Source organism: Pantherophis guttatus, chromosome 9 (genome assembly GCF_059756535.1).
Source record: "Pantherophis guttatus breed Tessera chromosome 9, ASM5975653v1, whole genome shotgun sequence".
Taxonomy (NCBI): domain Eukaryota; kingdom Metazoa; phylum Chordata; class Lepidosauria; order Squamata; family Colubridae; genus Pantherophis; species Pantherophis guttatus.
Window position 1 is genome coordinate 17,712,086 of NC_142071.1, and position 13,399 is coordinate 17,725,484.

A 13,399-nucleotide genomic window follows, 5' to 3' on the forward strand; every position below is an offset into this window, starting at 1 on the left:
CACTCTTTTTTAAAAACAACAACAACATTAAAAATGCAATATTCCTCACTAATTGCCATTTGTTTTGACGTCTTATTCCACAAAACTGAGGCAGGAAAAATTATAGTTCGAAGATGCCCTTTTAAGGTTTTATGAGGGCCTGGAGGCACTCAGGTGTTTGGGATATTTCCTGTCTTGATTTTATCATCCTGACATCTGAATGCATCGAGGGATCATGGCAGGTAACCCAATCGTCCCTCAACCATCAAAAACCTGAAGTCAAATCCTACTGATGCAACAGTCTACAGTTTTACAACTTGAGCCTCTGGATTATATTTCGCTCTTTGGAGCATTGAGAAGCAGCCTCTTGTCTTGAGGATCGTAAATCTTGGAGGACAGGCTGGGTGGTAACACAAAAAATGCTCCAGCATTTCGTTGAAGGTCAGCCTTTGTCTCCACAACCAATGTTGAAGCAATCAGTGGGCAAGGATGTATTTGTGGAGCTAGATGGACCCTTTCCATTGGTAGCTCAAGAGTTCATCTGTTGGCACAGCAGAAATCAGCAGTTTCAGGATGTTGCACCCAGGGGTGGGTAACTGGTCAAGGGCCATTTGCTCCAACATGTGCCTGGATGGCACCTTTGACCTTTCAGAGCAAGAACTGGCTGGTGCCACCTGCTTTATAATCAAATAAAAATGCAAATGGGAGGGAAGCAGGGGCAGCTTTTGTTAATTTGTCTCTTTGGTTAATAATTGTTGGGAAAGCCCCTTCCCAAATTATAAATGCAGCCAGACGCAGCAGCCGCCCCAGTTACTTCAAAGACCAGTCAAAACTGGATGATGGAAAGGATCTGGTGATCTCAGGAAATTCATCGCTGCCCCCCAGCACTGCTCTGCTCTGCCTTGGGTTTTTTTTTTTTTTTGATACTTCCTTGCTTCAAAGGGGAAAGATAAAACAAGGGCAAGATTGACCTGGTACGCCTGAGGAAATGTTCTTGTTGTCCACAAATCCTACATGGAGATAAGAGATGATGGCAAAACAAGACAACCCCTCCTTTCTGCTTTCTCCGTCCCCAAGGCAGGAAATTGACTTGCCTTGCTGGATACACAGCCAAGGATGGAGAGAGGGGGGAGGGGTAGTGCTCTTCTAACATTTCTTGTTCACCTTTGGGCTTCTTATCTGCACAGCTACAAGGGCTCCTGCTCTTTGTTGCAGGTTGATTTATTAGCACCAAACAATGGGTACCTGACAAGGAGGCTTGCCAATCCCGCCTCCAAAGCCATCAGAAGCAACAGAAGAGCCTGTTTTTAACTTAGCCTGTTAGGGATCTGCAAACCTGAGATACAAAGGAGGCTGCCTGGCAGGCCGGTTTTAAGCCCAAGTGCAACCATTTCATTTGCAAGCAAACACATCGTTCCATGTGCAAATTCACCAAAGAAATTTTTCACAGGCTCATAGGAACCTTTTTCGGCTAAGTGCATGGATTCTGAGGAAAATCGAATCGTGCAATAAAAGCAACCATTTTTACAAGGCTGTCAGTAAGCAAGTTCCTGTCTTGAGGGATTTACAATCTAATATTCAGCACAGAAGAAACAGGGAGGAGAAAAGAGGGAAGGAAAGAATGTGTTATTAGGTCTATACTGTAGGAACAACCTTGTTCTCTTGACTGCCTCATTGATATTTTCTGCGTTCTCCAAAGCCTCAAAACATGAAATGAAAGGCTGATCCATAATTCAGGATGGAATATCCATCTGTGGAAACTCACCCGTGCTATATTAAAAAGTCACTGAAATGGATTGGTTAACTTCTTTTTCTTTTAACTATGTGCACTGCTGGGAGAACCTTTTGTTGAAATCCAATCTATAAACTTTCTAAATAAATATGCTTCATGAAAATACCTTGGAGGGAAGAACTGAGTAAGAGAGACGGTGCTGTTCAGTTCCAGACATAAATGGATAGTTGCAATGTATAACTGGAAGATTTCATGAGAAGACAGCTAAATTTGCAAACTGTATTGAATTCCCTGTATGCATATTAATCTTTTAAGCTGCTTGCAGAACACGCTAAACCATAGGCTGTTGAATGAATGGATGCATATTACCTTATAAGCCCTGTCAATCATGCTTTGATCTTTAGCCAAAGTCATTGGCTTATGTTGAAACTTAGAGCAGTCACTATTCCAAAAACTATGACTTGTTGCTCATAAATGCTACCTTCTGTTCATCCCAAATGCTGGTTGATCTTGGCTTGCTGACATGTTAGGTCTACTTAAAGAATATATCATGGGAGAATATGTGTTTGCTTATGCACATGAATCTCCTTTTCTAATTTATTTATAAGAAGAGCTTGCAATGCAAAAAAACAACAACACTCCACTAGGCTAGACTAGTGATTTTTAGATTTTGCAACTTTACGTTGCGTGCACTGGGAGTTGAAGTCCACACATCTCAAAGCATGCTGGCTGGAGAATTCTAGGAGCTGAAGTCCACGCATCTTAGAGCATGCTCGGTGAGAAATTCTGAATGCTCAAGTCTATGCATCTTAAATCAAGCTGTGCTGGGAATTGTGGGAATTGAAGTTCACACATCTTAGAGTTGCCAAGTTTGAAAAACACCAGAAGAGAAAGTTTGGCTTGTATGTTAAAGCCTCTCCTCCAAAGGAATGGTTGAAACATGAATGTTAGCACTGCAGGAAATTGAGAGAAGGACATGTACTTCTCGGAGTTAGTAGGCAAAGAGTAATAAATTGTTATGAATCTTGTTACATTGAAGAACAAAAATATAAACTGGAAACTTTCCTTGGTGCTTTCTCTCTTAAATAGATTGTCCTGACATATCCTAATCAACTGCACCTTATTGTCCTAATTGCTTTTGAGTTTTCTTTTAACAACCAAATTTAGAGCCTTGGTAGTACAGGGGTTTAAGGCACCCTGTTATTAAGCTTATTAAGACCAGCTGCCTGCAATTACTGCAGGGTTCGAATCTCGCCAAGGCTCAAGGTTGACTCAGCCTTCCATCCTTTCTAAGGTAGGTGAAATGAGGACCCAGTTTGTGGGGGCAATAAGCTGACTTTGTATAAATATACAAAAGGATGAAGGCTATTGCTGAACACATTGTAAGCCGCCCTGAGTCTTCGGAGAAGGGCGGCATATAAATCAAATTAAAATAAAAATAAATAAATAAAAAAAATAAATTTAGAATGGTTTGTCCAGTTTTTTTTCTAGAGTTTTCTAAGTCTTTATCTGAGTTTATCTGACCATTCAGATAAAAGTGAGATGGTGGGAGGTAGCAGTCACCATCCTTCAATCTTGGCCTATTCAAACCCAATCCAACACATCCCTGTTAATGTCAACATGACTTAGCAGATGATATGGTTGATTATTTAGCAATGTAGTTATTGCCTGCTTTGGAAAGAAATTTGTTTTGTGAATTCTATTTCTCTACTTTCTCTCTGAAGAGAATGTTCTTTATTTTTAAAGCGCCAAACCACAAACTTTAAGAAGCAGAATGATGAAAATATGATCCAGGTAACATTAGGGTTGAACTCTGGTATTCTAAGGAAATTAAGAAAGTGTGATTGCAATATGATACTCATTTACTTGAATATCTCCATGAGATCATGGAACTACTCAGTGAGTAGACATATAATTGATTGCATGATCAGGGTATGATTTTTTGTGTCATTACCTGGATGACACATAAAATGAGACTATACCGCCAGTATGTTTAGAACACAGACTTTTGAAAAAAAAATGCCCTAGATTGTACCCACAATATTATACTTTCTAATTTGTTTCAAAGATTATGACTCATTTAGTTCATTGACACAGCAGGAAAAATGATTTAGAGTCCACCCAGTCCTCTAGAAAAATCAATTCATTCCCACTATGGCTTGAAAGAAAGAAAAATAGCATGCAAAAACCTGATTCATGTACCCTAACCCACACCAGCATGCAGCAATGATATGTGATGAAATGAATACTTACAGAATGGGCCAACTGGACCAAAGAGAACATATGAGAAAAACAAAAATAAAAAAGTATGAGATGCATTTGATTAAATAAGGCTGACATGAATGCTTAGAGAATTGGAGGATAAAGGTATTAGAGGCCAAACGTCCACTCAACTAGTTGCTAGATCAATATAAAATCCTTGATTCAGTTCACCTACAAAGCCCTTTAAAACTTGAGTCTTCTCTATCTCTGGGACAACTTGCTCCAAGGAGGATTCTGTTCATCCAACACCATCTAACTGAGAAAGGTAGACCACCCATGAGAGATTAAGGGGAAAGGGAGCCACAAGCTGGTCTTCCCCTTCTTTGTGGAATACTTTGGCCACCAAAATCAAGATGGCACACATTTGGGCATTTAAGAATGGGGCCAAAACAATCCCTTTCTGCATGATCTCTGTACCTCAGTAGTTATGGTGGAATCTGGTGTGGAGATGGAAGAGGGAGAGGCACTTTCCCAAGCAGCTAAGAAGCAGATCAGCCTCGAGTCCTTGGTTTGCAGAAACAGGCCCAGAAGGGTTCCTCCATAAACCTTCACAGCATTGATCTGATCATTATGCAAAGAATGCTTTAGTCTGGCAAGATTCCTGTCTATGGGCAAACAGCAATGAAGAAACCACTCTGAATAATTCATCCTGTCATTCTTGGTTCCTTGTGCTGGACATTAATCTTACCAGACCAAAACATACTCTGAATAGTAACTATCAGATCAATCCTGTGATTTAGGTTTAGGAAGGATATCTTCTGGGCCTCTTTCTGCAAAACGTGGACTTGAGCTATGCGGACCTCATAGCTGCTTGGGAAAGAGCTCCTCCCACTTCCATTTCAGCATCAGATTCCACCACAGTAGTTGTCCATAGCAGAGCAAGCTACATATGCATTTTTTTTAATTTTGCATGGCATGTTTTGATATTGCAAGCTAAGCATACAAATTGTTGCAATGAATAAGAAAGTACAGATGTGCTCAGAGCATTTTAAGGTCAAGATATCCCTTCTTTTTAGAGATATGCAGACCTTGAGACTAATATTACAATGCCTACCTGTTTAGGGTTAGTTTTAGAGATTGGGCTTCTTTCTAAGAAAAAGTACTGGCTCTTTAGTTTCAATTTCAACCTTTAGCAACTGGCCAGAAATTTTATTGTGTGTAAATTTCAAAGGTTTCGTTTGTTTCTTTAATAAAATGTTGGCTTGTTTCTATTAAATAAGTACTGTTCTGCAAACAGTGTGACTGAAAGCAATTTTCTAAATAGCTGCAAATTTCTTTAAACAAGATATATAGAGGCTCTTTTTATGACTGGGCTACCCTCTATGGATGTGTTTTCCCAGCTGCTCTGCGGAACATTCCAGGTGATGTTTTTGGAGGGGAAATATTTAATTCCTTTTCCCATTTTTTAATAAAGCAAACTTTACTTTGTGTTTATCAGAAGCTAAACGCAACTTCTTATTTAAAATTCTTATTTTTAAAAATCTGGAAACTTCTAAGCTTGTTATTTTGCAGTTTATTGTCAAATTATAGGACCATAATCATAAAGTAGCTCCATGGTTTGCAAAAAAAACCAAAAAGAGAGAGAGAGGGAGGGAAGGAGCTGGGAGCAAAAGCAATACAGGATCCTCAATTTACAACTATAATTAAGCTTGCAATTTTTTTTTTGCAATAGTCATTAAGTGAATGGTGCAGTCATTAAGTGAACCCATTGTTTGCTATAGGGCATTTTTACTGGAAACTGGAAGCAAACACTGGTTTCTGTCAAAAACATAAATCATGGTCATGTGTTCATTGGACACCGTAAATGGCCATAAATGTGAGCACCCAAAACTTGAGCAATCAGAGCTTCAAATCTGGGTCACAAGTAGCTTTTTCAGGGTAGGTTGTAACTTTGAATGGTTGCTAAGCAACCAGCCATAAATTAAGGATTATCTGCATATAATTTATATTGAAGGGAGGGAGGGGAAAGGGGGGCAGCTGCACAAGAAATGTAAGCAACATGTTCCTTGATCGCCTTCTGGAACTGTCATGAATTGGGTACTTTCTGGCTGTTTGGATTGCAACATCCATTTGTCCTGACCCTAGTTTGGAAGCTCTAGTCCCAGATAGCTGGAGTGGGTGTGAATATTAATCCCTGCTTTACTAACTTTCTGTCCCCATCAACCCTTGGTATCTGCCTTGATTGATCAGAACTGCTGACCCTCAAGCAAACAAAGCGTTTTAGCTACAGTTGCACCAAGGACAGCATGGCCCTCATACATGTTGGACTTCTTTGATCGTAGCTCTTCAGCAGCCAGACTCTGCAGCCCACTCATATATACTTACCATGTACACTGAGGGATCCCGAAGCCTCAGATTTGCCCACGCTGTTCTCTGCCACACAAGTATAGGTCCCCTCATCCTCTGCATTCACTCGGCTGATACGCAAGCTATTGTCATTCTGGATCTCCGATCTTGGTTTTGAAGGGGAAAAAAAGGATGTCAATGGCTGTGTTAAGCCATGGTTAATTTCTGGAAGAAGCCACCGTGAGCTGGATTCACACAACGCCCTTAACCATGAACCTGTATTTAGAAATCTTAACAGCTTGGTTTGTGTGACTTTCTTTCGTATAAAAATTGAATAAATAAATAAGTAATAAAGCAAAATTCACCAATCGGCATTACAATTCTGTCTGGGGCCCTGAATTTATCTCCATAGCACCGAATTGCTGCATTCCAGACCATATATACAAAGCTGGAAAGACATTGGAATACCCACAATGGAGGAGTGGTAGGTGAAGATGACAGAATTTGCACAGATGGCAAAATTGTTGTGTTTAATAAGATAACGGTCAAGCACCGGGGAAATCAGGAGATTCAGGCCGTTCAAATGAGTATAAAGATTTATTGCAAGCTTAAACTCTCTACAAGAATCTGAGCTACTATCGGTCAAAGGAAATGAATGGGAGTTAAGAAAGGAATTAAGGTGGGCTGGGCTTAGATATCTTGTAGATGCGCAGGGACTTATGACACGTTTGACCCCTCCCTCGATTCCTGGTCTAGTCATCTCCTACAATAACTAGACAATAGCTACATATGCAAATGACTGGAAAGTCATTTTTGCACATTTACATGTGCAAATGAATGGAAAGATTTTTTGCTGAAAACAGAAACAAATGTATTTGTGATTTATGGATTTGATGATTGGAAAGGGTAGATTATGCTATGATGTAATCCTAGAGAGGATAACATTCAAATGCATTTATAACTGCTGTAAATCAACCTGAAGCCATTTCTTTATATTTTGTCTTTCTTTTTTCTATTTCTCTTTCCTTTATTCTTTTCTTACCACTTTTCTTTGACTTAACTTTGGGGTTTTTTTTTCTTTACATGTTTTTATTCTGTCATTTTTTCAGTTAAAAATATTACCAAAAAAAAAAAAAAAGGGATCACAGGCTGGCCTAGCAGCAAGTTATCCCTCAAACCATTCTTAAATTTCAGGCTTCAGCATGTAGTAGTAGTAGACTACTAGTAGTAGCGCTTGTAGCAGAGGCAATGCTATATATTTTCATACTTATATAGATGATCCCAGAACAGCTATCATTACAATAAGCAGTCTAGTATCAAATTCATTTCTCAGCACACTGTAACAAATATTTCATTTCCATTACACTCGCATTTAAACACATTACAAAAGTCAATATAACACAATATCATTTAGGAGCTTGAGTCTCTGAATGTCTTCCTCACCACCATCACCACAGAAAAACCGCGAAGGTCTCCTGAGCATCTGAGATGAGGCCTCAAGAACTCTAGATTTAAAAATAAAAACCTTGGTTCTGTCTGCCAAGTTGTTCTTTTTTTTTTTCCAGGAGCAAAATATTCTGCTAGCAGTAGAACAAACCTTTATTATTGGAATTGTTCTGGAACTGATCTTACCCTGAGGAAACAGCTTGCCGAAAAGACAACTAAATCTTCCCAGATTGACAGAAATAGCGCACTAAACTATTTGATGTTTGAAGAACAAGACTTTGTTATTTTGGATAATGAACTTCTCTCATTTCTTTGTACATGAGAAATCTTTCTCTGGGGCCATCTATAGCTTCTAAAAACAATGATTTGCACTCACAATGACTGCAGTTATCAACTTTTCTCATAGTTCTAAGAATGATTGTCACTGACTGGACTGATTCCTCAAGATCTCAGCCCAGTTCATTCCTAAAACTCAAGTTATCAAAGATCATTTGAATCAGTGGTGAAATCCAATTTTTTTTTACTACCGGTTCTGTGGGCGTGGCTTGGTGGGCATGGTGTGGCTTGGTGGGCGTGGTTTGGTGGGGGTGGCAGGAGAAGGATACTGCACAATCTCCATTCCCACCTCACTCCTGGGGGAAGGATATTGCAAAATCTCCATTCCCACCCAATTCTGGAGCCAGCCAGAGGTGGTATTTGCCGGTTCTCCAAACTGCTCAAAATCTCTGCTACCAGTTCTCCAGAACCTGTCAGAACCTGATGGATTTCAACCCTGATTTGAAGTAAATACTAGACATTGAATCATGGACTTTATTAATGTAAAACCAAACGCTATACCAAGCTGTAGCTCTGCAGATCAGTTGTGGAAGACTAGCTCCATGCCAGGTCTGGTACAAAGGATGACCTCTTCTACTGAGCAATTGGACGTGCTTCTACTGGTAGAAGCATGTTCTACTAGATGTGCTTCTTCTTAGGCATCCACTGCTGCCAGGAATAATGAAAAAATAAAACTAGAGAGCAAATCCTGCACAATTATTCTTATTAACTATCACCTTCCTTTGAATTCTGCATGAAAAATCATGTTATCTCCATATTGTGTTATCTGATTTAATCACATTCAGTGACTTTCTGTGTTCCCATATATGGAACCTATTCTTCCTTCTCATCGTTAAACTTATTCTCTATTCCCAGTCTTCAAAAATGTGCTCCATCTTCTTATTAATGCATTTAGAAGGGGAAAAAATAGATGCCTTTAACTGTACAGCAACTAGTGCAATTGTCTGTAATGATATTTACTGTCATCTCTGTTGTGCCTCATGAATGATTATCCAGGGGATTAAGCTCCTTTGTCACCCTGGAATCAAGACAAGGATATCTGAACAATGGTCCCATTTCAACACTAACACTTTGACAGTAATCGACTGACCTTTTCAGACTCTGCAGCATGGCAAAAGAAGCCTTCCTTCCAATCAGCAAAGGGTTGTCAGCCATTATTGCTACTGCTTGTCGTTTCTTGCACTTGTCATTTTAACATGCAAAGGAGCTGATGGCCCTCCTCTTACAACTGGGAAAAGGGAGGATGCCAAAGCTATTTGAGAAGCACTAAGGGGAAAAAGCCATCTCCCACAATCCTTACAAGTTGTCCTGCATTTTTTCCTATTGATTCCTATTCAGTTTGATGAATTTGCTTCTGATTTTTTACAGGGAAAAAAAAAGAATTGAATAATTTTAGTTACCAAGAGTTCGATTCTGACCAGCTCAAGGTTGACTCAGCCTTCCGTCCTTCCGAGGTGGGTAAAATGAGGACCCAGATTGCTGGGGGCAATAGGCTGATTCTGTAATCCACTTAGAGAGGGTGGAAGGAAGGAAGGGAGGGAGGGAGGGAGGGAGGGAGGGAGGGAGCCATGGTGGTGCAGTGGTTAGAATGACACATTACAGATTAACTGTACCCACTGCCAGGAGTTCGATCCTGACCAGCTCAAGGGAGACTCAGCCTTCCATCCTTCCGAGGTGCGTAAAATGAAGACCCAGATTGCTGGGGGCAATAGGCTGACTCTGTAAACCGCTTAGAGGGGGCTGTAAAGCACTGTGAAGTGGTATAGAAGTCTAAGTGCTATTGCTATTGCTATTGAAGACGTTCCTCAAGTTTGCTTACTTAAAAGGTGCTCATAGATATTCATGAGGATCCTCTTGTTCATTGTATAATATTCTCTCCTGCAGTCCACAGCCTCCCTGACTTCTCCCATTAAACCCACAGGAGCCTTGTTAAAGAATTCTTCCTATATCTTTTTGAGTTTGGGAAGTGTAGACTTTCAAGGTAGTTCAGACAAGAAGCACAAACCATGAATATTAATGCTACCTTGTGGTGCAGTAGTTAGAATGCAGTACTGCAGTGTAAGCCTGACAGGGTTCAAGATTGACCCAGCCTTTCATCCTTCCGAGATCAGTAAAATGAGGATTCAGATTGTTGGGGGCAATATGCCGACAAACCACCCAGAAAGTGCTGTAAAGCACTATAGGGCAGTATATATAAGTGCTATTGCTACTGCTATTGTAATTGCTATCTTTACTGTCAGGTTACTATATAACAGAATCTTGCAAATCTGAGAGCAGTTCTCTCTTCCTTTAATTTTACTTTTCAGGAAATAAAATGGGTTCCTTTTCGAGATGCTTCTCACAGCCCTTTTACCTCTCTGGGTTGTGATACCTTTACATGACAGTCATCTAGTTTCCAGTTCTTTCTCCTGTTTCCCATAGTCATTCCCCCATAACATTACAATCCATCCAAGGAGGCTCCAAGTGACAGAAATTTTTGAGTGATAACAAAGCAAAACAAACAGCACAAGACCCATCCCTTACTCCCAATGATCAGCTCTGCTCAAAAAGCCATCAATAGAAAACAGAAATCAGAAAAGCTTAAATAGTGGTACAATATGGTAGAAAAACAGCAAGCACTTTTGCAGGGGAGGAAAATGACAAGACAGATTTTAGCACAACATTTACACACCATTCAAAAAAGACAACCGAAAAGCTAAAAAGGAAACAAAAAGACCCAAACACACTCTCGCCAGTAATCAACACCCACATAAGAAGAGATTGACATCAGAATTAATACCAGGCCAACAAACCAGCAGTAAACAATACTCCAATCAAGGAATTACCAAGAAGAAAACAATACTCCTACCAACACTAACAGGACAAGCCATTGTATATAAACAGAGAGCAAACCCCACTCCCTTCTAGCACTGAAGATATTACCTACTTGGATAATGAAATGTCTGCAAGAAAACCACAAGCTCACAGAGACCAAGGACTCAATCTACAGGAAGAACCCTAAAGATGAATGGAGAACTTGCAATTGTCACTTACCTCCCTCGAGGAAGTTCCCCTTCCTCTTTTCGCCACCGGGATGTTGGCACTGGATCCCCTTGCACCTCACAGTGAAAATTCACAGTGTCTTCTGCCAGGACCACCTGGTTGATGGGCCTCTTGATGAAAGTGGGCCGTTCTGTCAGGATCATAAAGTGTTTCAAAAGCAAAGGACAAGAGCAGGATATAGAGACACATATTATTTTGGAACTAGTGTTGAGATCTCAGTTTGGCCTTCTCTGTTGTAATTAAAGGAGATGCGACTGAGACTAGGGGAAAGAAAGAGAGATGACCAAAGCATGTTTTCAGTCCTGGGGAAAAGAATTTGAGCAGGAGACAGTGAATGACTAATGGGCCTGGGGCTACCTCAACTTAATTTCCTAACCCTCATGCAAGCAATCCGTAGGGATATGTGAATCACCCAAGACTGGATTCAAATCGTTAATGCAATGTAATGAGTTGAGTCAATTCAATTCAAACCATCCCTTTGAGGCACTGAATCAAATTGATTTCAGTCGTTCATTTGATTTTGGGGGGAACAAAAGATGGACTTGGACTTGCCCAAATGTGCATCAAATCGATCTCAAAGCACCTGAGTCAACTGATCAACCGGATTTGCTGATTTGATCAAGAAGGTGATTTGAGTGAATCTCTGCACAGACCCAGCACTCAGCTCAATTATCTTGTAAATTTGACTCCACTCCTATGGCCCAATAGATTTTTTAAAAAAGGGAATCCAGGAAAAAAAGAAAATTGAAAAACGATTGAAAAAGTGGCTCAACCCAATTTTGGTGATAGCCCCACCAATTAATCCTAAACATGTAACAAGAATGATCCTCTTTCATTTCCCTCATTTCCATTCCTACAACTTCTAAACTTTTTTTAAATATAATTTTTCCATGGTCTCATCTAGTTGGACCCAAGAAAATTCACTTTCTTCTTCTTCTCCAGTAGAGTCCACCAGAACCCTGCTTCTACGTACCAAACACCACCAGTTCTGCAGGTTCGCTATCCCGTTCGCCTACCATATTGGTGGCCACACAGATGTACATTCCAGCATCACTCTTTCTTGTGTTGGACATCATCAGCTTCCCACCTCGGATCTAAGAAGAAGGTCAAGAAAAGGCTGTAAGGTCTCCATCCATAGACCTTCCCTAGACCTATATTTTGATGGAAAATGGCACTCTGGCCTTGCTTCCACGTCATAAGTGACCTAGTCAACCCTTCTACTAGTGATCAGACTCATCGTTTGGTGCTATGATCACATAATCTTGGGCAATTTATTTATATATTCTCGGTGACCTATAGTGATGAAAAAAAATCCCACAACATAAAACACCCAAGGTTAAAACAATAAACTCCCCCGAAAAGAAAACATTCCTGATCCAAATGCTAAGGATACAGCCAGGTCTTTGAAGTGCTACAAAAGCCCAACAGCATTGGGACCATCTGGATTTCCTGAGGGATACTCTTCTATAGGGCAGGCACTGCCACCAAGAAGCCACAACTCTGGTATCCGATAAGATGGCACTGCTTGATGGAAAGGACCAGAGCGTGCTGGGAAAGAGGTAGTAATTCCGTGGCCTCCCAGGTGCCACAAAGCAGGCTGAGAAGTAGTGACTTCCTTTCCATGTTTATTATTTTTCCACCCAAAGGGAAACTATGATGGCACAACTTGGATTAATATCTCCAGGGACAAGTTGAGGCTTCACCTTCCCCATAGCTGTCCCTTTTTTTCTCATTTACTATTCCCTTCCATGTGGGAAAAAGAGGATGAAAGAGAACATAGCAAGAGCCTAGGAAAACATTGTTTTCATGGGATCTGTTTCTTCATCCAATATGTGGACGACAGAAAAATATTAATCCTCCAGTGAGCAGTTTACATACCACTGTGGTGGGAATTTAATTCATTAGGAAGAATGATAGCTCAGGAATGGTGTCCTGGACCAGAAGATGAACAAGTCAACTTGGCCTGTTGACCAGAAGCTGTTTATAGAAGTTCCAGCTCAAGGCATTTTTTAGGTTTTTCAATCCCAATATACAATGTGTGCACAAAAAGCAGAGATGCTCAATCTCACCGTGATGCGCTCCTCCTTATCACTGATGCGGATGCTGTTCTTCTTCCAGGATATAGTGGGCTCTGGATGGCCTCTTGGTGGGATGCACTCCATCACTGCTGGCTCACCAGCTGCTACTACCACATCACTGGGAGCCTGCCGGAAGTCATCTCTTAAGACTGTAAGAAAAAGGAAGCCTGTGAAAGCCCATCAGAAGTATCTGTGGAGATCCTCAGTCATCCAGGTCATGGTTGTCCCAAAGGTGCTT

The 13,399-nt window shown here is 40.6% G+C and overlaps 1 protein-coding gene across 6 annotated transcripts in view; it reads right to left on the bottom strand.

The window, feature by feature from the left end:
• The window catches only part of ROBO3 (roundabout guidance receptor 3), a 311,028-nt gene that overhangs the window by 71,616 nt on the left and 226,013 nt on the right, over positions 1-13,399 (bottom strand). For 3 of the 6 annotated variants that reach the window (XM_087875619.1, XM_034421888.3, XM_034421886.3), the window contains exons 3-7: positions 13,153-13,310; positions 12,057-12,177; positions 11,075-11,213; positions 6,299-6,426; positions 3,965-3,976 (exon numbers count right to left, since the gene is read on the bottom strand). In XM_087875619.1, the coding sequence (XP_087731745.1) occupies positions 3,965-3,976; positions 6,299-6,426; positions 11,075-11,213; positions 12,057-12,177; positions 13,153-13,310 (558 nt within the window). The remainder of the gene's footprint in view (positions 1-3,964; positions 3,977-6,298; positions 6,427-11,074; positions 11,214-12,056; positions 12,178-13,152; positions 13,311-13,399) is intronic. The other 3 variants (XM_087875620.1, XM_087875621.1, XM_034421887.3) reach the window with 1 other exon arrangement.